Genomic DNA, 23,620 nt, shown 5'->3' on the forward strand with positions numbered 1-23,620 from the left:
TTTATAGGAAATAGACCTCCTATTTTAGCCCTCTTGTTCATCAAGGTGTATAAATCTTTGTATTTCTGAAATCCAGGAAAGCATTGTCCATTGAACATGTCATGTACTGAAATAAAACAGTTAAAGGATCCCCAGCATAATTTGACAGAGCAGATTTTAATACAAACAAAAGCATCTTCTCTCCAGTTTGGGTATGGAGCTTGCTGCTGCAGCATATTGTGAACATGAAAAAGATACGGGGCTTAAAAACAGATATAGAGAACCTAATGGAGAATAGGTGATCTGGGCTATGGGGAGTGGTCCGAAGAGGACCTTTGGTTCAGGAATATCTGCAACTGGGAAGACGAAGGAGGGCAGGATTACAGTGTCTGTGTGTGTGTGTGTGTGTCCCCTGCCTTTGTGTTTAGAAAAGGGGTATCTCCTGCTCATCACTTCTTGAGATGGGGCATGGATTAGCTGATATCTTTTCGTCTGTCTTTGTGCAGCTTCCTTTTGTTTTTACAAACCATGTTGATTATAAGCCTTATTGCCAGTATGATCTAATTTCACATTTTAATCCTGATGGACATGTTTAAATATAAATAGTTAAGTAGTCTGAAAATAAAATTCATGTCCTTTGATTAGTAATCTTGGATAGATTTTTGTGCTTATACAAAGATGCAATAAAGACGACTGACTGCTCTCTTCATGTTAGTCAGTCAGGTTCACCAGCAGGCAAAGCTTTTGCCCCCCAGCATGTCCCAAGCTGCTATTCCCCAACACTCCTCTGTGGCACATGCGACAAACACAGATGAGATGGCAAGTGATTGATGTCCAAGGCACTAAGATGAAAGTTTTCATGTATTAACTGCAAATTTGAAGCTTTCTCTATTGCTGCAAAATGAGCACAGGCCTTTCCTTTTGATCTTAGATTCTTAAGTGACTAGTGGTTGTTCTTCTCTGCCTCGGTGCTTTCCCATCTGCTTTCTTTCTCTGCATTTTCATGTATCTTCTTGTAGGTCTAATAGCAGCGACAGTCTCTGTACCAGGGTTTGCAGTCAGGGTCTTAAAATGTTAATATTCTGCTTATGCCGTGCTGTGGCAGAATAAATGGATGTCCCATTGTATGTGTATACCCACAAGGATGAGGGAATAATAATTAAGACTTAGAGGAAATCTATTTAATGAGCCTTCTGAAACTGTCTCAGCTGGTCTGACTTACCCTGATGCTTATCTCTTCTTGATTGTACCAGCCTATATGATTCAGGTTATCTAGATAGCTTTTTGTAAACTGAAGAAAATATTGTCTTTGATAGAGTTGAGATTAAAACCTAAGGTTCTGTGCTAATCAGATTTGATGAGGCTATAGCCGCTATCAAATGCAGACATTCTAGAAATATATTTTTATTAAGCAAACTTGCCAGAAAATGAGGTTAAGGGATATTTATTGTGCAGAATAAATTTAAATAAAGTGTGAAACAAGGATTTTTGCTACTTCTTTATTGGAGAAGCCTTAACCACGGCATTGCTGTTAATACCTCTATAAAAATTATAAACCTTTTGAATGAAAATGTGGCTGCTGTACAAAAATGGTTCAAGCTGCAATTTCATGGTTTATGTCAGCAAAGCCCATCAATTGAATTAATTTCTCCTCCCAACTCCAGGCTACTTATTGTCTTGTACATTACCTTTTAGAGCAGTATTTAAGAGCTTCCTTAGATAACTTAGGGGAATGCTAGCATCTTGTGAAGTGAGTCTGGATCACTTGCTTAAATCTCAGCTGGGCTGGTAGCAGCTTTATCACGCTGTCAGATGGTTTCTGCAAGGTGCACTGGTGAAGCTCAGGATAGAATGTGCCTGAAAGTTTGTAATTATTTCCCGTTACCTCTTCCATCAGAAGAAATTACTTGTGGTCAAGGTGAGACATTATGGGAAACAGTCGTGTATAGGTTCACATCCCTTGCCAAAGCTGGCTTCTAGCATTGCCTTTTGGAACAGCTGGAATGCTTTGAATGCCATCCCTCTCTTCTTTCCTTTTATTTCTTCAGATGGAAGGTACAAAGGAACCTTTAGTTCTTCTTTTATTAACATACTTATTTAGCTAGAACATACGGAGTTTCATGCTGACACAGATTCAAACAAGTTTTGCTCGATGTTTGTTATTTTGTATTAGATTGCTGATAGAATTCCTGAGGAATGCCTGGAAAAATGCCTTGAGTTGTCACTAGGGCTATGTTTCAGAGAAACACGCAGCATAGTAGAATCACTGCAAAAGATTTTGCTGAGTGGTAAATAAAAAATGAGGCTTTCATAGATTTTGGGTGTTCCCCTCCTCCTTCCTTCTTCCAATATCAACTACTTTGTAGCACTTAAAGAAGAAAGTGAATGTAATAGCTGTCAGTCAATTGTTTTGCCTTCTTTTAAGAAAATTAGGGAAGATCAAAGAATTTCAAGAAGTCTGTAATTTTAATTCAGTGGTATAAGATGCTCCCTTGGCTCTCTGATTTTGGAGTACTGTGGGAGCAATATGCGAGTGAGAACAAAACTACATGCTTAAGTAAATGAGACAAAGGCTATTTAGTAGTGAAAATAATTTTACAAAGTAATGAAAATAAGTCATAATGACTTAATAGATGGATGATTTTAGAGGGTGTTTTCCTTTCTTCAATCATGTCTCTCTCTTCTTTTAAGTAGCATCAGATTTAGGCTGTTTGGTTTTGGGCTATTTTTCAGGCAGATTATGTTTAATGACAAATGGCTTGTTATGATGCAGTGGGAATGAAAAAACCCATGTGCCTGTAATGCAAATATAACAAGCTAAAACTGTGGCTCAGATAACCATGTCTATTTCTTTTCTCTGTTCTTAGCTGTGTATGCCCAAAGGGCTGTCTTTCAGGACACAGACAGATAATAGAGATCCACAGCTCCATTCATTCATCATCACCAGAGAAGATGGCTCTCGTACATACGGGTTTGTGCTCACGTTCTATGAGGAGGTCACAAGCAAGCAGATCTGTACAGCTATGCAAACGCTCTACCAGATGCACAACGCAGAGCAATACAGCAGCGTCTGTGCCTCCTCCTCTTGCAGCATGGACTCCCTGGCCAGCAGCATCGATGAGGGTGATGCCACTTCCCTCGCCAAGCTCCAGCGGTACAACTCCTACGACATCAGCAGAGACACATTGTATGTCTCCAAATGCATATGCCTCATCACCCCTCTGCCCTTCATGCAAGCATGCAAGAAGTTCCTGATCCAGCTCTACAAGGCGGTGACCTCCCAGCAGCCGCCGCCTCTGCCTCTGGAAAGCTACATCCACAACATCCTCTATGAGGTGCCTCTGCCACCCCCAGGGAGGTCGCTGAAGTTTTATGGGGTTTATGAGCCTATCATTTGCCAGAGACCTGGGCCCAATGAGCTGCCGCTCTCTGACTACCCACTGCGGGAGGTCTTTGAGCTGCTGGGCCTGGAGAACCTGGTCCAGGTTTTCACCTGCGTTCTTCTGGAGATGCAGATCCTTCTGTACTCACAAGGTGGGCACTCATCTGGTGATGCATGTCGAGTCTGTTCCCATCAGGCATTTCCTGGGCAGCTGCAGCCACAGGAGCTAATATGTAGCTGTTGATTTTCAGTGGATTTGTGAAACACGAGAATGTAATGAAAAAAGTGTGAGGGAAATGAGTCTGTCCTAATGAAAGCACTAAATAATTGTTTCCTCCAGGCAGACTAGGTGCTGCTTGTTTAATTATGCATTCTGTTTATCACTTGTGACAACTAGTAATAGAATTCACTTAATTATTATCTTTACATTGCCCTTGATCATGCTGTAAGACAGCCTGAAACTAATCTTATCTTCTGAAAAAATACCAGCAGAAATTAATACATCTTGCAGAAAACACTCCTGCTACTTTCTTTTTCAAATTTCAGCAGCATACTGAAATTGGGTGAGTGGAGTTACAGGGCATCCCTGTAACTGTGAGTGGAGTTACAGGGCATCCCTCCATAGTCCTACTTGAGCTATTTGGGAACTTTTCTGACAAGGATGCTGATATTTCTTTTTGAGACACTGCCAGAGCCTGTGCAAGCTTTTGAAAACCTGATCTGTACCTTTTCTCTTCTGGTTGTGTCTTTCTGCAATAGTGTAATACTCTGCTACAAGTTCTGAGAATCTTGGACAAGCTGGACAAGCTCTGAGTTTTTCCACGCCTATTACTGTTTCCTGTATGATGTTGGTTGCTGTGGTTCTCACCCTGGCGGTATTGGGGTACCAAATAGCGTGTGCTGCAACTGTTGCAATGCACCAGAGTGCCTGAACAATTCGAGTTCCAGTTTCCTACTGACTTTCCAGGGGTTGTTCAGGCTTCTTGGAGGTTCCTCTGAGTCTCACTGGGTGCCTGCCCAAATTATTTGGGTTATCAAATGCGTTCTGTGGCAGTGACTCTAAATTAGTAAAATGTGCCTCAGGGAAAAAGTTTGGCAGGGAGGGCAGTGTGGTGGTTTTGTCAGATTAGAATGAACAACATGAAACCTTCCTGAAGCCAGGAATTACACCTACCTTTTAATGAAAAGAAGATGGTGAATACCTATACTCTTCAAGAGATGTGATTCAAGCAACATTTCAAAAATCATACAACTTGAAATGGAGAGGAGAGTGGGGATTGGAAGTCATCTAAAATGAGTACATGTAATGTACTTTCAAGTTCTAAAAGTGAACACTTGGGTTTGTCATATAAAAGAAAAGGTCAGTAAGTGTGTAATAGTAATACTAATGAATAAATGACTGAGAATGGGAAAGGATGTTGAGGGAGGCAGAAGGAGAGTAGTTCTGCAAATGACTGAATTCAAAGGATTGCTAGTTCTTTGTGGAGCACTTCTCCATATGGACTCCAGGGGTTTGCTTTCAAGACACGAAAATGAAGGGTTTTATCTGCTCTCAGTTTGAAGTGTGAGCAGAAATCCTGCTGTTAGTTTTGATTAGGTTGCTTTTCCCCTCCCTTCTGCTTCTGTGTGTGTGTGCTTACCCCTTTCTTCCTCGGGTTGAATCATGCTGCCTTTGTCACTTGATACTGGGGTTCACCGTTAAGCAGCAGCACCACTGCAATGCCTCCCCATCCCTGCCAGTCATTCCAGCCCTCGTCCCTGCTTATGGACTCACCGAAAACTGAGATTTTGTTACTGTAAGCTAGTAGCATTAGGAGAAATCTGCTTGTCAGATTATATTTTAGTAATACTTTGTGCAGATGGAGAGCAACATGCATATGCATTACTTATGTAATAGTCCTTGAGACAGATAGAAAATACCCACTAAATAATTTTGACTGAATTTTCAGTGCCACCAAAAGTTAGATAACTGTTTTTCTTCCAACTGCTGGCTGTAAAGTAATGGTTTATTTGTTTTGTTTTCACTGTGGGTTTGTGTTTGGGTTTGTTTTTTTTTAAAGAAAAATGAAAGAGTGAGAATTAGTCCTCTCAGCACTCCAAAACTCAGATTTTTGTTTTCTCCACTCTCGCTCTATTATTGGTAAATCTAGAGATGTCCTTGACATGACTTTTACTTCCCTATCTAGTATAGACACAACTTGATGGTCCGTGGAGAAAAGCATACAGTTGTAACAGGGAAATACTGTGATTATGTAAATAGCATCATAATGCTGGTTTCCAGAGGTGAGGAATGTGGAGTGGAGGTCAAGTGCAAAGCTTCAGTTTTGGCATGTCCTGATAGCTGAGTGCTTGGCTAATTGTGTACTGCGGCTTCTTTAGAATGTCAGTCTTGCGATTCTTGAAAGAGAAAACAAAGCAATTCTTTTCCTATTTGAGATATAACCAGGCTAGATACTACTGAAATCTCCTTCCTAAGCTTTGAGATCCATCAAGGAGAAATGCTTTCTTAACTGCAATTTCTTTCAAGGCAGAAGTAGTTTTTGGCCTATATATCATGTGATCCAAAGTAATGAATGAGGGTGTGATTTTGCAAATATGCTCTTCTTTCCCTTATCAATTTAAGGAGGATGAGCACATTTTACTGTGTTTCCAGTGGCCTGGCCTTGCTGCAACCGTACCAAACCCAACAAAATATTAGCAGAAGATGGTCTTGCATCCACAGGGTGCAATTTCAAGCAAGACAGCATTATCCACCCAAAGTCAGAATTCACTGAAAATCAGAGAATTGGACCAAATTCACCAAACTAGATCAGTGAGAGAGCTGCTGCTAACTCATGTGGGAAAAGTAAGCTGACTGTTTTTGTTGTTCTCCTAGCCCTGTTGGAAGTAAGCTTTTCTTTCAAACTTGCCAAAACAAAAGTTCCTCTTTCCAAAAGAAGTGTTTATTCTTTAAAAAGTTGAGTGAAAATATAAATTTTCACAACCCCAACCATACAATGAGCCTGCTGGCTGTCTCCAGTAAACTTCTCACTAAATATCTATCCACTAAAAGCAGATTACTTTTTGAGGCCAAGGAAGAGCTAGAGGGATATGAAGACTGCAAACACTGGGAACAACTGGTCAAACCGTTCCAAACTTTATAGGCAAGCATAGGCAGTAGGCTGCCTGTGGAAAAGATGATGGTCAAGTTGAATTGCATGTGGTTGCTGACAGAGCTGGTGAAAAAAAAAGTGAGGGGCTGGCAGAAAGGTAGCATAGAGATTATATTGGCTTTTCTGGAGTGTTGTTTGTTTTGGGTGTTTTTTTTCTAGTGAACAAGGTTGATTATGAAAAAGTTTATTTTTAATGACATAGCTGAGGCACAATGTTTCCAGCAGCCTGAACAAGGGCATCAAACCAAATGAAGAGATGAGGGTGTTCGGTGACTTTATCCAGCTTGCCCTGGATACATTCGCAGTGTGTTATGAGAGTGTCTGGCACAGCTCTGTGGTGAGGAAAAGACCAATTGATAGCTGTACTGTGGCTGCTACAGTCAGCTTCGGGTATGTAGTTGCTCTGCTTATAGTGTTTTACAGGTAAGTGGTATCCCATCGCTTGGGAAGCTGAAAGGATTATAGTGGACAGTAACTTCAAATTGCAGCTGTGGTGGTCAAGCAGAGGAGTGGAGAGACCGATGTAGAAGAATGATGAGCTCATTTTTGAGCTTATTTTTTAAGCTCCTTCATTCCCAAATGTTTTGGAATGCAGACAACTACCATAATCCTCAATTTCTCTGAAGTTAATGCTTTAAACTTTAAAGTGGCCTGGTGCTAAGGAGCTGTCACTGTGGCTTTACAAAATACTGTTTCAGAACTGCTGGTGTGGATAATTGTGTCCTCCTGGGGCAAAAGCCTCTATGACCAAAACATTTCAGTCTGAAGATATGAAACATCTGTGCAGCTTGGGAGCAGCAAACAGTGCTGTGGCAGCATTAGGGCAAAATGCAGAACGAGGAGAGGATAGCTGAGTAACTGGCAAAGACCTGTGCTTGTGCCTAAATGACAAGACTGAAAAGACAAGTCCTTACTGCTAATGGAGACAGCATGGACTTAGAGGGAGTTTATCAAAATATCCATTGGTGGGTAGATGTAATAGACTGTTCTAAGTGCTGATGTTGGCCTGTAAAGGTAATACAGAGAGCTGTACGTGAAGCCGAACCCTTGTGTCTTCAGGTTACATCTTCCTGCTAGTAGAGAATACTTTTAAGTTTAAATAGGGCCAAATTTTAACAATGGGGCTTTGAAAACCAAAGGGAGAAAGGATTAGATACTTTTCCCCCCGTAGTCTTCAGGGTACAGTCTTTGGATTGCAGCCTTATAATCTTCATTGTCTAAAAATCAAAGCTTGGATCATAATGTTTTCCTGTGACTTTCAAAGGAAGGGCATGAGAACTAGGAGGCTCCCAACGAAGCAGAAAAATCTGATAGAGAGTCATACTTGTTATCACTAAACAAGGTACACAGTATAGCACACGTCTAACATTGTGTGAGTTTGGGTCCTACGGACTTTCATTTATGAAACAGACTTGGTCTTGTACCTTTTATCACAGTTTGTTCAGTCATAGAAAGTAACACTCTTGCAAGTGCCCTTTATTTTATTCAGAGCACAGCTTTCCCGTGTGACCGTGGAGTAAGGTGTAAGGGTATTGTGAATGTCCAGGCTTCCAGCAGTGCCCAAGTTAATAACACTCTGCAATAGCTGCTACGGTTTCCTAAGGATTGGTTACAAAATGCCACAGGCATGAGATGTCTGCTGGAGAAAGATTAATTGAACTGTGGGCTCTGTGGCAACCTCGGCAATCCATTTTGTATATCTGCCTTTCTAGGGATTTAGACTTGAGCGGGGTTGTGTACACGAGACATGGATGAACTTCGTAGAGCTTAGGCTTTTTCTACTCATTACAATTTTGAGTATTTCCCAACCCTTTGTTTCAAACGGCTTGAGTAATTGCTCCTCAAAGATGGAAATATTCTTTGCATTGGTTTTTTTTCAATCTTAGAAATTGTAATACAAATGACTTCATACGTATCGTCATTGCCTAGAAAAATGTGATGTCTGAAAGATTTTTCTTATAAAGTCTGTGTTGGGGAGATATTTTTAAATTAATACATGCATGACGTGTTTGCCTTTAAAGCTTTTTTTAACCAAATAGTTGCATGGAAACCCTTTGCTCACCTCTGATCCTTATTTAAATAGTTGCACTCCACACTGATATCTGTCAAAACCAATGGGAAGCTATTGCACAGCAATAAAAATAATGAACAGTTTACAGCGGGACAAAATGTGTTGATGCTTTCATAGCAACCTGAGTTTAGGGCCTCAACACCACCACAATCAGAGGAGACTGTGGTGTGTGTTCCCCTGGAAAGGAGAAAAGTAAATGGTTGGACTAATCAAAGACTCAAATATACTCTTGGGTTTTAACTTAGGTGGAAAGACTAAACTGTTCTTTTAATTAAAAAAAGTTGCTCAGTTTCGTTAGCTGAAGTTAATATGACCTGAAAAGTCAAGTTTTTAAAGCAGCTGGAAGCAAGAAGGAGCTGCTATGGGTTTGTACTGTATCCACAGTCCCGTTTGTACTAATGGTGAAGTGTAGAGGAAGATTTGGGAACTGTTCTTATCCCTTCACGTGCACACACTCAATCTCTCCACTTTTTTGACTGGATTTTAGGATTTTTCCATTATAAAACATTATAAATACCTTTTAAAAATAGGGCAGGGGGAAGCTAAATTAGGCCTTTGCTTTCCAGCTATGGCAAATGCCAGATAAATAATATGGCAATCAAAAATGGTCTTGAGCAAAGTCGTTGCCTGCTAGAGTGTGTGCCCTCTCCTCCGCCCTGCTGCCCTGGCCCAGAGCTGCTGCCCAGCAGGGACGAGAAGGAGCTCCTGTGTCATCAGGTGCATCTTCAAGTGTCCTACTGCCACATTGTCAACTTGTCACAGACTTCTGCCCTGCTCTTAGAGGCTCGACTGTGCTGGTAATGGGAGATAATGCAGGTTTTCCTCTGAATTAATTCTTAAGGTGGCTTTTAATCATACATTAATTTATGCTGAACCCCTGGTGGCAGGCTGTAACACGGGTAAATTGTATAAATGGAAATTTATTGAAGTGGAAGTGATTTTTTTTTTTTTCCCCATTAAATATTTGTCAGTGAGGGAAAGTGGGAAGAATTGACCTTGGTGAATATCAGTCTCAGGATGTTTTCCCTTGGGGCCGAGCTGACCCCCAGGCTGAGAGGTTCATTTTTAGTTCAGCAATTAGATGCAGGCTAGTCTTGATTTCATCATCCTGGTAAAGAAAATATGTATTTTCAGATTTGCATAAATTGATGCTCTGCTTTTATCTTTTAATTCATGTGCTGTGTTTCTTGCTGGTAAATCCCCTCTTACGGGATTCTCTGGGCATAAAGAGTGTTGAGATGCTGTGGGTCGTTCTCCAGGATGTTCTGCTAGTTACAGCCCTGCATCACCGACTTCAAGGCAGCAGTGTTGCCAGGTGATTTGTATAGTGAATAAACATTTCCTGAAGCATTTTTGTGCATTTTATCCAAACATCTCTTGAAAATCACCTGGTCTGGCTTGTCAGTCATCACAGCTGCTGGTGTATAAACCAGATGAAAGATGGAAGCTTCCAGGGCACTTTGAAGTCTGTGAGACTTGTGTGTTGTTTCTGTGGAGCTATTGAGGTCTGATTTTAAAACCTTTGCTTTCATAAACAATTTTTGTCTCAGATGTGAGTTTCAGATTTCCTTTTTCATCCTCAGTATGCTATATATAAACATTTCAGATCTGAAGGTACTGAGACGCTAGACAGATCTCGTAACTGCTGTGCGTCATTCCTGACTAATGCTCAGAGCCCAAAGCAAAATATTTCTTTTTATTTTCCAACTTTTCCAATATACCTGGCTCAGCTAATCCATATCTTGTTACAAAAAGTGGCAGCTGAACAGCAATTGCTTGTAGTACTTAAGCTGAAGAGGTAACATGTGGAAAAGCTATTAGTCACAAGAATGTTTTAAAGCTTGTTCAGGTGTTCCCCTCTGAAAACTGGCTCTTATTTATTAAGATGCATTGATTTATTTTTTCCATCTGTTGTTGGCTTTGTTTTGCTTAAAACTATTGCTTAGAATGATTTTGTTCCTTTTTAATTGATATTCTTTGGGAACATCATCCAATTATCATCTTTCAGGATACATATTTAAATATGTGGCTTTCGCAAATCTGTGATAATACTTTATGCATGTTCAAAAAGCAGAAGAGGGAAAGGAAATGGTGTCCAGGTGACACATCCTTTCAAATACTTGCAAGTGCTTCCAAACTGTGTGCAAAGTGGGACTTAAAAAGGAAAAGAAAGAGGAAGCATAGCCTATTTTTAAAGCTTCATATTGGATTTAGAAGATCCAGGCTGAGACTCCCAGTCTCTGGTAACCTTACCTTTGGTAGGTTACTGGAACAGAGAGCTGGAAAACTGCCAAATTGTTCTTTCATGAGGAAGGCTGGGTGTGTTGAAACTGGAATAACACTGTACTGATCACAGCAAGAGCACCATTTCTGGTTTGAATGAGCACGTGTGTGATCTAACTCATGCATTATACTAAAAAAATCCTGTGGTTGAGCATTTGCTGAGGTGGTTCTGGGTGAAAATCTTTTCTGTTTGATTACAACTAAAGATTTGAACCTATTTTGGAGGAGCACCTGAAGGAAGGAGTTCTTAGCTGTTCTGGCCAAGGGTAACATTGACATCCCCTTACCCCCTCAAATGATCTTGGTTTTGCTTTGCTGCAGCATGGGAAAGATTTTGAGATATCAGGCTCCTTTGTAGAAGGAAAAACAATTTTTATGTTGAGCTTTGTGAATTGGTTAACATCTCAGAGCTTGTATACCCAATCCATAAAATGAAAAGAGAGGAATTGTTTTGTTTTCTAAGTCACTACCTGAATTTGGACTTGAAGTTCTTTGGGACTGATATTTCTGCATGCACAGTATGTGTTGTAATAGCTTGATGACTGGTTATTGTCCTGTTATTGTATTATGGAAAATCAACATCAAGATGAATATTAGTAAAATTTTGTCCTCTTTCAGAAAATCGTTTACAGTAAGTTGATGTTCAAATGCTGAAACCTTTTTTATCTCTAGCACAAAGTAATGACTCATAATTCTTACCTACAGGAAAGCTGAAGGGGTGTCTTTATCAGGGAGAGCAGGGATAGGACAACGGATAATGGTTTTAAGCTGAAAGAGAGGAGATTTAGATTAGATATTAGGAAGAAATTTTTTACTGTGATGGTGATGAGCACTGGCACATGTTGGCCAGAGAAGTCATGGATACCCCATCCCTGGAGGTGTTGAAGGCCAGGCTGGATGAGGCTTTGAACAACCTGATCCAGTGGGAGGTGTCCCTGCCCACGGCAGGGGAATTGGAACTGGATGGTCTTTAAAGTCTCTTCCAACCCAAACCATTCTACGGTTCTATAATTATACAGGAATCTCTCAGGGGTTTCATATTAAGCATTACGTTGTACCTTGTGAGCCATGTGAATGTTTCCAGACCCTTGTAAAGCGTGGCTGCAATGCACAGTTTGTGCAGCAGGGCTGCTGGCTCATGGCAGGACAGGCCCCCGCTGCAGTTACTCGTCCTGCACAGGGAAATGAAGTGCAGGGAAGTGAGATGCAGGGACTTGGCCAAGGGCCCCTGGCAGGTCCTGCCAGAACAAAGAGTTAGATCCAGAGTCTTTTAGCTTGATTCTGTTGTCCATTTCTTCACTTAGGAAAAAGGTTAAGTATGAGAGACAGACCTGTGTCAAATCCAACTAACTGGCTGTTAGGAGGCAGCAGTTGCAATAGAAGCCATAGAGGCCACTTTGTCTTGGGATTATCCTCCTTGAGCAGTTTCTCTTGGAAAATGTCCTATGTACAAATTAGAGATTTAACTGTGAACGCAAAAAACTTTCTGTAGCAATTGTGCTTGATGATGTTTCCTGTCCTGGAGAGGGCAAGTTAGTTCCCTGTCATAAGAAGGTGAAAAACGTAGGTATATCTGCCAAGCAAAATAAATACTGTGGTATAAACTATTTTTACTTTGGGAGTGGGGAGAAATGAAAATTGAAAGAAGGATATAGCAATGCAAGTAAGAGAGGTGGAACAGAACAGTCAGATGGAAAGGAGATCCAGGATAAGGGAAATTTAAAGCTAAAAGCCCATCTGCACACTGAAGAGAAACATGTGTGGTGTTCAGGACATTCAGTAAGTCCTCAGACCTTCTGGGACCTTTCTCCACTGTCACGGATTGCACAGCAGAGAAGGGGAAGAAACCCCAAGCTTAGGTCTCACTGTCCACTACTTATTTCTGTACCAAAGAATGATCTTGCACATATTAGATGATTGCTCTGGTAGCAGCAGCTGCTGCTGTGGGCCATTATCATGGGCTGTGACCTTCTGTTCGTGCATTTAAAGCAGCCAGTAGTAGCCTTGTTAGCATCACAGGGCCAGCATGATGTACATTGCAGGTAGGTGATCCCAAAGAAGAGGCGATTTATTTCACTCATCTCAGGAAATGGCCTTGATTTGAGCCATTTATCACTCTGAGTTTGTGACCTTCTGTGGATATCATCCAGACAGTGTTTTACTTTCTGTGTCTTTTCTGGATGTTTCTTGATGTCAGATGGATGAGAATGAGTACTGTTGTGTCTTCGCTGTGCTCAACAAATGGGCCGTTCTCAACAGCCACCTCCTAAACTGGTGAATACTCTCTGTCTGATCATCTATTCTAGCTCTAAAGGTTGAAGCAGGATCAGAGAATAGTTTTCCTACTTGGGCCTCTTATTCATAAAATAACAGGCAAAACTTAACTTGCAGCTGGAGATGGCTATCAAAGTCTAATAGTGATGAATACTGATAGGATCTGGAAATGTTCTTTTCCTTGACACAAGCACACACGCTCTATACAAACACTGTTTCTTTCCACCTACTTCCATTCTTTCGCTCCTTCCTTTTTTAACTCGTCTGACACACCTTTTTCTCTCTCTGCTTTGGGGAAATGCAGGAGTCCTTTGTTTCCAGGTTGTGCTTGGTAACCACATAGGATTGCCTCAAATGCTGATAGGTGCAAGTATCTCTCTACCAAAAAAGACTTTATGCCTTACAGGATAGGTGTTTAACCTTGTATAGGCTCAAAAGTAAATACAAAATAACTACATTTTTTTTTTACTTCATTAAACAAATATCAAAATAACCATTTCCAGGTGTTCTATTTTAAATTATTTTTCTGGAGGAACCTGGGAACTTCCTTCTTTTCACTGAAAACTGCTGGGTACAGAATTAGTTTTATCTCTACTGATTGCTAACAAACATTCCTCAATTAGTATCAATTAGTGTGATAATTTGATCAGTGCCATTTTGTTTAAAAACAGCTTTCTTCATAGTGTGTTGGTTACAAATCTAGTGCTGATGACTACGTTAAATATTATCAGTAGCATCAGAGTGAGCACACATTTCCAGAGCTGAATGCCCTTATCCAAAAAGATACTTGCGACTTTGCTGTGAAGACCCACTATTATTTCGCACATGGCTGCGTAGATCAGAACAGACTTGAAATCATCCTGTGTGTACTAAAACATGCTACTTTCTGTATTTTAATTTTTTTTTTACCCTATAAAGCTTTCAGGGTTAGGAGGTGTCATAAGAAGCCCAAGCTTCGCCCATCGGTGTTGCAAGTTAATTGTGTATAAGTGCTCCTCAACAAGGCAGCCAATGGATGTGTATAATTATAGACCATTGCATAGGGAGAGATTCATAAAGGGCTGATCTGTATCTGGGAATGGTTTTCAGGTGTAACCTTGAAACTGACTTGTATGCATGAAAATCATTTTGAAGATTGAGTGACTAGCTATTAATAAGACAAGATGAAAAATGGTTTTGCCCCGTCTGCTGACCTTCTGCAGATCAAGGTTGGTTTTCCACAGAAAGGTGCCAGCAAGAATGGGTTATGCAATTTGTTGTTTTAATTTGCATATTTATTCAAGTACATCTTCCCAGTAGTATCCTAGTAGCTGAGCAATGTCAGATGGCAGTGCTTCTGCTGTCACTGGTGTCTGCCTGGGTATCAGGCTGGCTTGTTCAGGAAATGGGAATTGCCAGGCTGTGTCTCTGTCCACATGAAAGCAGTTAATAAGGCTATAGGAAAAAAAGCCTTCTTACCCAACCCAAAACCAGAGTGTTTATATCTTAATTTATCTTTAATTTCATGGAGTGAGGCAGAATAGCTAGGAGAGACGGGCAACAACGCAAGAGTTACCAGCATCTGGTCTTGGTGAGGTTGAAAATCTTTTGGTTTCTTTATGTAAATCTCATCCTGGCACAGCCATGGTGCCGGCACCCCTTCTGCCTCTCTTGCCAGTTACTGATGATGTACATGTCCACTGAAGCTGGGGAGAACAATTCCTTTTGCAAATAATAGAGCAACTTTGAAAAGTCACAGAGCCCCAGGATGGGAATCGGAACTGACTCCCCCTTGTCTGTGCCATGCAACTCATGCGAGTTTAGAGTCATTTACAAACCTGAACTTTGATATTCCTGTCTTTAACACCTACTGTTAAATGAGATGTGCTACTTCTTCATTATAAGATTCTGAAAAAATTGGGATTTAAGTACTTTCATGTTCTTAGAAATTTGGGGGGAGTTGTTAATAATGCAGAAGCTTCTGTAATATGGAGTAGAAGCAATCATCTGGTTTCACATTCACTAGCAGTTTATAAGACCCAAGGGTCTTTATGTTTCCTGATGGATTGTCTGCAGTTTGAGATTTGCTATAAGGCCAACCATCTGTTTAATACCAATGTGTGATTGATTGATTGATTGATTTTTAAGAACTGTATTCTCAAATTTAGGTTCCCTCATTTAAGTTAAGAAATAGTTTGTGATGTTGCATTGCACCAGATGAATATTTGGGAAATAATTTGCCTTTATCCAAATTCTGAAATATTCTTCCATCTCAGCTGGATTGAGTTAAATTTTAATTCTTGTCCCAGTTTAGCACAACCCCCCACCCTGGCCAGGTCAGTAGCTAAAACTAGGCAGCTTCTGGTCCCTATTTCCCCTGCCAGACACGCAGAGAAAAGGGAAAAAGGAAACGAGATAGAGAGAGACACTATCAGGTTGGAAACTAACAGTAAAACAGCTTTAATGCAACAGTAGTAATAAAAGGAAGATAATAATATTATATAAGAAAATAATAAAATACCTGCAGGTGTACAAAACCAAACTTCCCTGATGACCATATATCATTGGTGATGCTGCAGGGCAGGTGCAGGGAAGGTCCCAGACTAAACTCAGCAGCAGGCAGGAGCTAGACTCGGGAACTAGATCCAGGAACTGGATTTAGAAACATGCTCGGGGCAGACAAACAGGTGAGGTCCTCCCTAAACACTGGCCATCGAAGAAGCGGGACTGACCCTTGTGATCTCTAAACTTTTATACTGAGCGTGACCTGTATGGCATGGAATACTTCGTTGGTCAGGTTTGGGTCACCTCTCCCCTCTGCATCTCCCAGCAGGTGCGACCCCCTTCCCACCACCTCTGGGATGGCCTCAATTTACAGAGGAATCGGTGTGACCAGTGGTCTCTCTGCACACCAATGGCCCCTTACCTTGGCGAGAACTATTGGGCTTAGCTGAAAAGTCAGAGAAGCATGTTCTGCTTTAGCCTAAACCAGAACAATTGAAAAAAATAATGCACAATGTGTTTCCTTGAACCAAAGCATTGCAAAGCAATAACAAATTTGGGAAAATAATGCAGTGTAAATATACTAGCTATACATAATATTTCTGAGAATTAAATTTCTACTTGAATTCTATTTGGATTTTACTTAAAAGCAGTGCTTTTAATACTTGCGGACTGTAAACTTCTGCTGGTATGTGGCTAAGGTGGGTCTTCTAGAAAGTACGCTCAGTCTTAGAAGTAGTAGCAAGTGGAACAGAAGCAGACAGGCAGGAGCAAGTGGGAAACCATGATATTTCTTCAAAGTTCATTTCTTTCTCCTCCTTTTCCCATGTAGAAATACGTGCTTTTTATAGAATTATAGTATTATTATCCTGTACTATGGAGAGTACTTTCAGTATCCTTTTAATAAATTAATTTAACGATGGAATAAATCTAGATAAGATATGAATATTTATGCTCAGCAATGTCTTCCTGGGGGTAATGAGTTTTGATGAATTAAATAATGTTTAAGATTTTTAAGTACTGTCTTATTTTCAAAAGAACATCTTACCATAAAAACACAGTTTCTGCCTCATTTTGTCACTGATGTCCTTGCCAAACAGATTTCAAAAGCAACACTCGGAAAGATAGTTCAATGTCTGTCTCTCTCTCTCCCTGTCTAGATTATCAGCGTCTGATGACAGTGGCAGAGGGGATCACGACGCTGCTGTTCCCTTTTCAGTGGCAGCATGTGTACGTCCCCATCCTTCCTGCCTCTCTCCTGCATTTTCTGGATGCTCCTGTTCCCTACCTGATGGGGCTGCAGTCCAAGGAGGGAACTGACCGCTCCAAACTGGAACTGCCTCAGGAGGTCAGTCTCCGCCTTTGGGGTTGCTACCCTGAAATGCAATATTAATGTTTATGTGAATTCCTGCTAGAAATCCCATGCCTGGTGTTATAAGGCTTCTCTGGCACTGTGAAGACTGTCAGCAGGAGTGAGGTAGTGGGACAAATGAGTTTTGTGAGTGCCGCTAATTGCATTGACTTCTAACTACTCCTTCTGCTTCTTGCTATGGTGCTGAAAGTTTCTCTGCTTCCCCTACATCACACGCTTCATCAGGCTTTGTTACCCTTTGTCAGTGTCACAGATCTGTTGACAGAGGGCTAAAGGGATCTCGAGTGCTGTTGCTAGATGGTGTAAACTTGTGCCTGTCCCCCCACTGCTGATGGGAAGGCCCCATCCTGCCAACTTTGTCCACCTGTGGGAGAGCCCACGTGTTCCTGACTGGATCAAAGTCTATTCCTAAACCAGTGTCCTGGCCTCAAATAAGCTACATATGCATTAATACCGTCCCTGTGAACCACTTAGAGGCATACACACACATTTAAAATATTTGCTCACTCTAATTATGATACTTTAGACTGAAGTTCTTCTGTCCTCCCATGCAATGGAAGGTGAAACTTTGCTGAGTCTACCACTTTTTCCACAGAGAAGAAAAAGAAGAAAAGATCATTTTCCTGATCTAGGTGTTGAAATCATTTACCGGGAATGAAATGGAGATTCGTCCTCAAAATTTGACCAAGATGATTAAAACTGCTTCTCATTTTACCTGGCCACTGATAACTCTCCATACTGCAAAGTCTTTGGGATATGACTAGCCTATCTGCATTGGAGATGGTGACTGGACCCATCTCTTGAACATGCCATGCATTTTAACTTGTGTTTCTTCTCAAAATCAGTATAAAAATAACTGTGTGGCTGCAACATCTTGTAATGGTGGCACTGCTGTGCTTAGCTCCATGTGGGGACATCTCCTGGGGGCAGAATCCCTAAGACTTGCAAATAAGTGCTCTTACTGGGAAAGCAGGTGGAAATAGCTGCAGAGGAGAATATGCAGAAGGGGGAGTTAGTAAGTGGTAGTGGAGGGATAAACACAGGGCAAGGATAATATGATTTTTAATACCTATTTTTGATATTAGAGGTGACTGATTCTTAGCCTAGCTGGCACGTAACAGCACAAATCAAGTCTTACCTTGTGGATACAATAGCCCAATCACATAAAATTTGCATTAGCATGGAAATGAAGCTGGTATCTAGCTACGCTTTTCAGTAAAAGCATGCTAATATTACATAATTACTGTAATTTTTAAAATTATTAGTCATATGATTTCAGTTAGTAGATTAAGCTGTCATTTTCCCTAAATGAAAATTTTAATGTGATGGGCTTGCAGTGTTGCTTGAATAACAAATTAAGTATCTCCAGTGAGGGAAGAGGGAGAGTGGAGTGGTTGCCCCCCACTCTATTCAAATATTTAACAAATGAGGGGAAAATATTAGCACAGCATTTATGAACACCACAGGTCCTGTAACTGTGGGAAAGGGAAAAAAAGAAGAGGTATTGAACAGAGAAGATCTTGAATCTCAAATTCCTGTAGACAATAGAAAATAGAAACCCCTTCAATATGCGAACAGCAATGAAACACTGTTCGCTTTAGCATTCCTTTATTGTTCAGGCCAGGGGCTAGCTTTTCAAGCTCTTGGTCTAAATATAAACCATTTGTTCGTTAGGGATAAAAATTCTAACAACTGGCCATCATGCTGGCTTAAGGTTACTAATCTTTCTGCATTAACTTTAATCATCAGATGTTTTTGAAGAGAGAAGTGAGACCAATTCCCCAAGGGTTTTCTGAATCCAAATCTCATTTTTCAAATTTTTAAATGATATGCAGAGATGAAATTAAAAAGCCTTTGAAATTAAATATTGATAGATAAGAAGACAGTCCCTAAGCTAAAGAACCGCACTGATGCACACCACAACTCTTTAATAGCTGTATAGCTAAGTAAAGCGAATTGTTTTGTATGAAGAAATGCTTTTCTTTATACGTTCCAAGTTTATTATGAAAAGGTGACCTGAAGGGGCACTTCTGCTTTACCAGATGAATCCTAGTACCCTTTCAAGTATCTGTGTGAAAGGTGATTAATCTCAAGCATGTCTCTGAAATATCCAATATATTATAACCATGTCTGCTGTGGGATGTATTGTCCTACTGAAAATTAACCTTTTCAGTAAAGGAGGAAGATAAGTCCTTTCTGTTTACAACATCTGAAAAGTAGTCCACAGTGTTTGGTGAGAAGTAAAGAGTAAAAGTACCTTGGAGAAAGCAGGGGAGCTGTAGTAATGGCCAAGGCAGGCTAACAAAGCCACACTGCCCTGTGGATTCCTGCATCTCCTGCTCTGCAGCTTTATGCCAAGGTAAAACTCTCCTGTGCTCAGTACCTTGGGAACATGACCTGGTTTAAGGTTTTTATTCAGTACAGTGCACTTAGACAGTGAATTTCAGATGTAAGCCACAGTTCAGAAGATCAATTACTCTTTTTCATTCTGCTATTATTCCTGAGGGTGCATTTGCAATGTAATTAATTTTTATGTAGGCTTCTTCCATTCCCCATTGACATTTTCCTAGTAAAAGTATCTGCTCTGCTAGATTCATGCCTTCACTTAGCTTTAATCTTATGGGCTGAGATCCATCTCCATGCATGACAAAGCTGTTTAAGAGCACCCTGTTTAAATCTTGAGCAGAGGAATTGCCAGGATTAAAAGCCTCCATAGAAACAGGGTAGGACAAAGTGGGGAAACAGGACTTGATCTTAAATGGAGAAGCCATGACATGATCAGACGCGATCCCAAACCATTTGCATGGTGCCATCTTCTTTAGCTTTGCTCGTAGCAGCAGCGTCATTCTCACTGAACATCTTGTTCCTTGGTAACACAGCTACAGAGACTTCTTGCAGTTGGATGCTGGTAAAATAAATGTGCCCTTGAGATGTGGTAATTCACACAAATATAATAGTGTTTATGTGGGCTGAGCAGTGGTGCTGAACATCCTGCTTGCTGGTCTGGAAGAAGATATCAAATCTTTGTAGTGGGAAGCTTGGGATCTGCAAATCCTGGGGAACAGGAGAGAACAGGAGGCTTTATTTATTCCTCAAAACGTTGTCATCCAGTTGACCCTTAGCTTAACTGAATTCTGAAATATCACAGGCTTGACAACACAGCTGAAGTCTCCTGCACATGTGGGCCCTTACTGTTCTGTCTGGAAGCACCCTGGGAAAACAGGGCTACTTAGCAAAGGAGTCAATTCAGTACTGAGTGTCCTTTTTGAAACATTTCTTTGTATTTCAGGCAAACTTGTGTTTTGTAGACATCGATAACCATTTCATCGAACTGCCAGAGGAATTCCCTCAGTTCCCCAACAAGCTGGAGTTTATTCAGGAAATCTCTGAGGTTCTCCTGCAGTTTGGGATCCCACCAGAGGGAAACCTGCACTGCAGTGACAGCGCCACCAAACTCAAGAACCTGGTTCTTAGCGACTTGGTGAATGACAAGAAGAATGGGAACATCCCTAGCAATGCCCTCAACATGTACGAGCTGCTGAAAGGCAACGAGACGATTGCCCGCCTGCAAGCCCTCGCCAAAAGAACAGGCGTGACGGTGGAAAAAATGACCATCACGGCTCCCCTCACAGAGAAGGAGAAAGATAAGGATGGGAAACTGCCATGTGAGGAGCTGGAGCTGAGGGACTACAAACTGAACGTGCAGCTTCGAGAGGTTTTCGCCAACCGCTTCACACAGATGTTTGCAGACTACGAGGCTTTCGTCATTCAGGCTGCCCCCGATATGGAGTCATGGCTGACAAACAGGGAACAAATGCAAAACTTTGACAAAGTAAAGATACACATGTATTCATTTTCCATCAGAAAGTGCTTTTGGGGGTGGGGAGAATAGCTGTATTAGAGATATAGACTAGGTACTCTTTAATCCGCCATTCTTCATCTGCCCGACTGAGAGATTTGTCTGTTTTGATTACACAGGGTCAGATCGCCTGCCAAAGTAAATTGGTGCAGATCCACTGAGTGGGTCAGAGCCATCCTGGCTTGTACAAACTGAACCGGCAGGCTTCTGCCCAGCAGATGAGGCTTTTCCTGTGGGTTTGGTAGAAGAAAAGCAATGGAAGTGACTTATTTTTTTTCTTTCTTTTTTTTTTTTTTATTTGCTGAGAGGAGAGGTGCACTTGAGACAAAAAATGAATCCACAATAGAGCTTTTTATTAATGAGTAGTGTTATTCTGTACAGGGTTATCACATGGTTATGGCAGAAGAGTATTGTTGTGACTCCTTTGTAAGGTGTACACAAGAGTGAAAAGAAAGTTGAGATTAGAAGTGAAGAAATAAATGGACCGTAGGCTAGCAAAAGGGACAAGAAATGTTGGGAAGCTTGCACAGTTATTATTTCTGAGTGACTCCGCAAAGTAGATAGCGCTCTTAGCCATCAGCTTTTTCAGATACAAATCCTCCTCCTGAGGATAATTTTAGAGGGATGAACAGGGAGAAACAGACTAAATATTGTTCTGAGTTATTTTTTGATCAAAAGAAATGCTGCTGTGCCTTTTATTTGTCTTGTTTGTATTCAGGCATTGAACAGTGCAGCATTCAAAAGCAGGAGGGGTGTTTAGGCCATCTTTGCTACTACTGCTACAGTAACATGGGCAGTTGAGGTTGGGGTTTTCAAAGCTCAGTTAGAGAGTTAGGCACACACTCAGCATTAATTGGAAATTCCTGATTGATTGCCCAGCGTAACTTCATGAAAGAGCAGTAGTTGAAGAGCACTATGCATCCCTTGATATGTATGACACCTTAGTAACTGATCTGGTCCCAAGCGGGGATGTGCAGACCAGAGGTCCCAAGTGGACACATGTGGTGGTTGTCTGCCATGGGTTGTTCTGGGCGTGTTCCTGCAGGAGGTAGCTGTTAGGCTGCTTTGAAAAAGCTAGTAGCATGGGCAGTACTTTAGTTAATCTTTACTCTCGTTGTCATGAAACCTCCCCAAATGCTTATTTCTCACATTTGTGATCCAAGAGGTAACCTGTGATCCAAATGCCGTTGTAGATGGTTTCACACCTCTGAGAGGTGTTTTTGTGATGGGGAAGCCTTATCCAAACCTTCCTATTGGCTGATGGATTGATTCTTTGCTGCAGGACAGCTCGTGGTGTCAAAGCCAGGTGGGAAAATGGCACTAATGAGGTGTTCTGTATTTCAGGCTTCCTTCCTTTCGGACCAACCTGAGCCTTACCTCCCATTCCTTTCACACTTCATCGAAACACAGATGTTTGCAACCTTCATAGACAATAAGATAATCTCCCAGTGGGAAGAGAAGGACCCTTTTCTTCGAGTTTTTGACTCCCGAATTGAGAAAATAAGGCTATATAATGTAAGGGCCCCTGCACTGCGGACGTCCAACTATCAGAAATGCAGCACTTTGAAAGAAGCAGGTATGTTAAGATGGGCTAGTAAAATATTCAACAGTACAATGTCAGCCACAAAGAAATAGAGGTTCTTAGTCATCTGAGCTTTGCAGCTGATGAGGAAGCCCTAGAGCTACCTGAGGAGGACTCAGCGGTGTCCTTATTTTCCCTAGGCAAAAATTTCAGTATGCTCTTAAACACTAAAAATTATGGGAGCATTTACCTTGCCTTCAAGCTCTCCTAGGCTGGTGCTTTTAATGAACACAAACCAAACCACAGAGCTGGGCTCACTGTTTCTTATTTCAGGCAGCTCCCTTTCCACTGCCAGAAGAGCTTTCCTTCTCTGTGGTGGTGGGACCAGTGCCAGTCACACCGAGAAGCCAAGCTCTGGTGTCTGCTCCACTGGCCTCATCTCCCCCTTCCTGTAGGAAGACCTCTTTCTGCTTTACAGTGTTTGGTTAGAGCAGCAGGGGATGCTGGGGACCTAATCCTGTGTGGCATATTTAGTAGCTTCAGCAACATATGCTCAGTCTTAATGAACAACATCCTGTGTACTGAAGATTTGGATTTTTTTTCCATTTTCAAATTATACTTGAGTTTCTTACTGCGCAAGTATTTACTTCATGTCCAAGTAATACTTAAAGTATTAATAGGAATATAATTCCTATTAAAGAAGGAAAAATACCCTTGAAGTTGTTGGGACACATATTAATGAATTGGAGCAAACACATCCCCCCCCTTTTTTTTTGTTTAATTCCTTCAGGGCATTTTACTTGTAACAAATGTGACAGAATTAGAAATCCTGTGTCTGCTAAACTTTTTCTGTTTAAAAACAATTCTAATTTGCAGGTCGGCTGTCTATTCAGCGTCTAGTTTTGGTAGATATCGTGGCACCGGAACCTCATTTTCTCTCTTGTGAAAAGCAGCAAACTGATAGTAATACCAACTTTCTTTCATGTTTACCATTCACAATATATGTGACCCTTGCACTGATCCAGCACCTGTTTGTTTCACCTACTATTTTAAGAACCCTTCAAACCCCCCTGACCCCACGCTACCCAGTCCTTTTCTCCAAAATAAAACCATATGAAGTAAATTTTTTTTAGAGGGGGGTAAAAAAAGCTGTTGAATTGATAATGTATGCAAATCTTGCGACAGTTTCTTTCCCATCACAGTTTTATAAAACAGGAAACAAGTTCTATGTTGTTCTTGACAAAT

The 23,620-nt window shown here is 41.1% G+C and overlaps 1 protein-coding gene across 5 annotated transcripts in view; it reads left to right on the forward strand.

Moving 5' to 3' along the window:
• DENND5B (DENN domain containing 5B) overlaps positions 1–23,620 on the forward strand; it is a 118,952-nt gene that overhangs the window by 56,706 nt on the left and 38,626 nt on the right. For 3 of the 5 annotated variants that reach the window (XM_069860039.1, XM_069860022.1, XM_069860030.1), the window contains 4 exons: positions 2,847–3,513; positions 16,783–16,970; positions 20,284–20,826; positions 22,198–22,429. In XM_069860039.1, the coding sequence (XP_069716140.1) occupies positions 2,847–3,513; positions 16,783–16,970; positions 20,284–20,826; positions 22,198–22,429 (1,630 nt within the window). Of the gene's footprint in view, positions 1–2,846; positions 3,514–16,782; positions 16,971–20,283; positions 20,827–22,197; positions 22,430–23,251; positions 23,339–23,620 lie in introns of all 5 variants that reach the window. The other 2 variants (XM_069860014.1, XM_069860006.1) reach the window with 1 other exon arrangement.

Source organism: Phaenicophaeus curvirostris, chromosome 1 (assembly GCF_032191515.1).
Source record: "Phaenicophaeus curvirostris isolate KB17595 chromosome 1, BPBGC_Pcur_1.0, whole genome shotgun sequence".
Classification (NCBI taxonomy): Eukaryota; Metazoa; Chordata; class Aves; order Cuculiformes; family Cuculidae; genus Phaenicophaeus; species Phaenicophaeus curvirostris.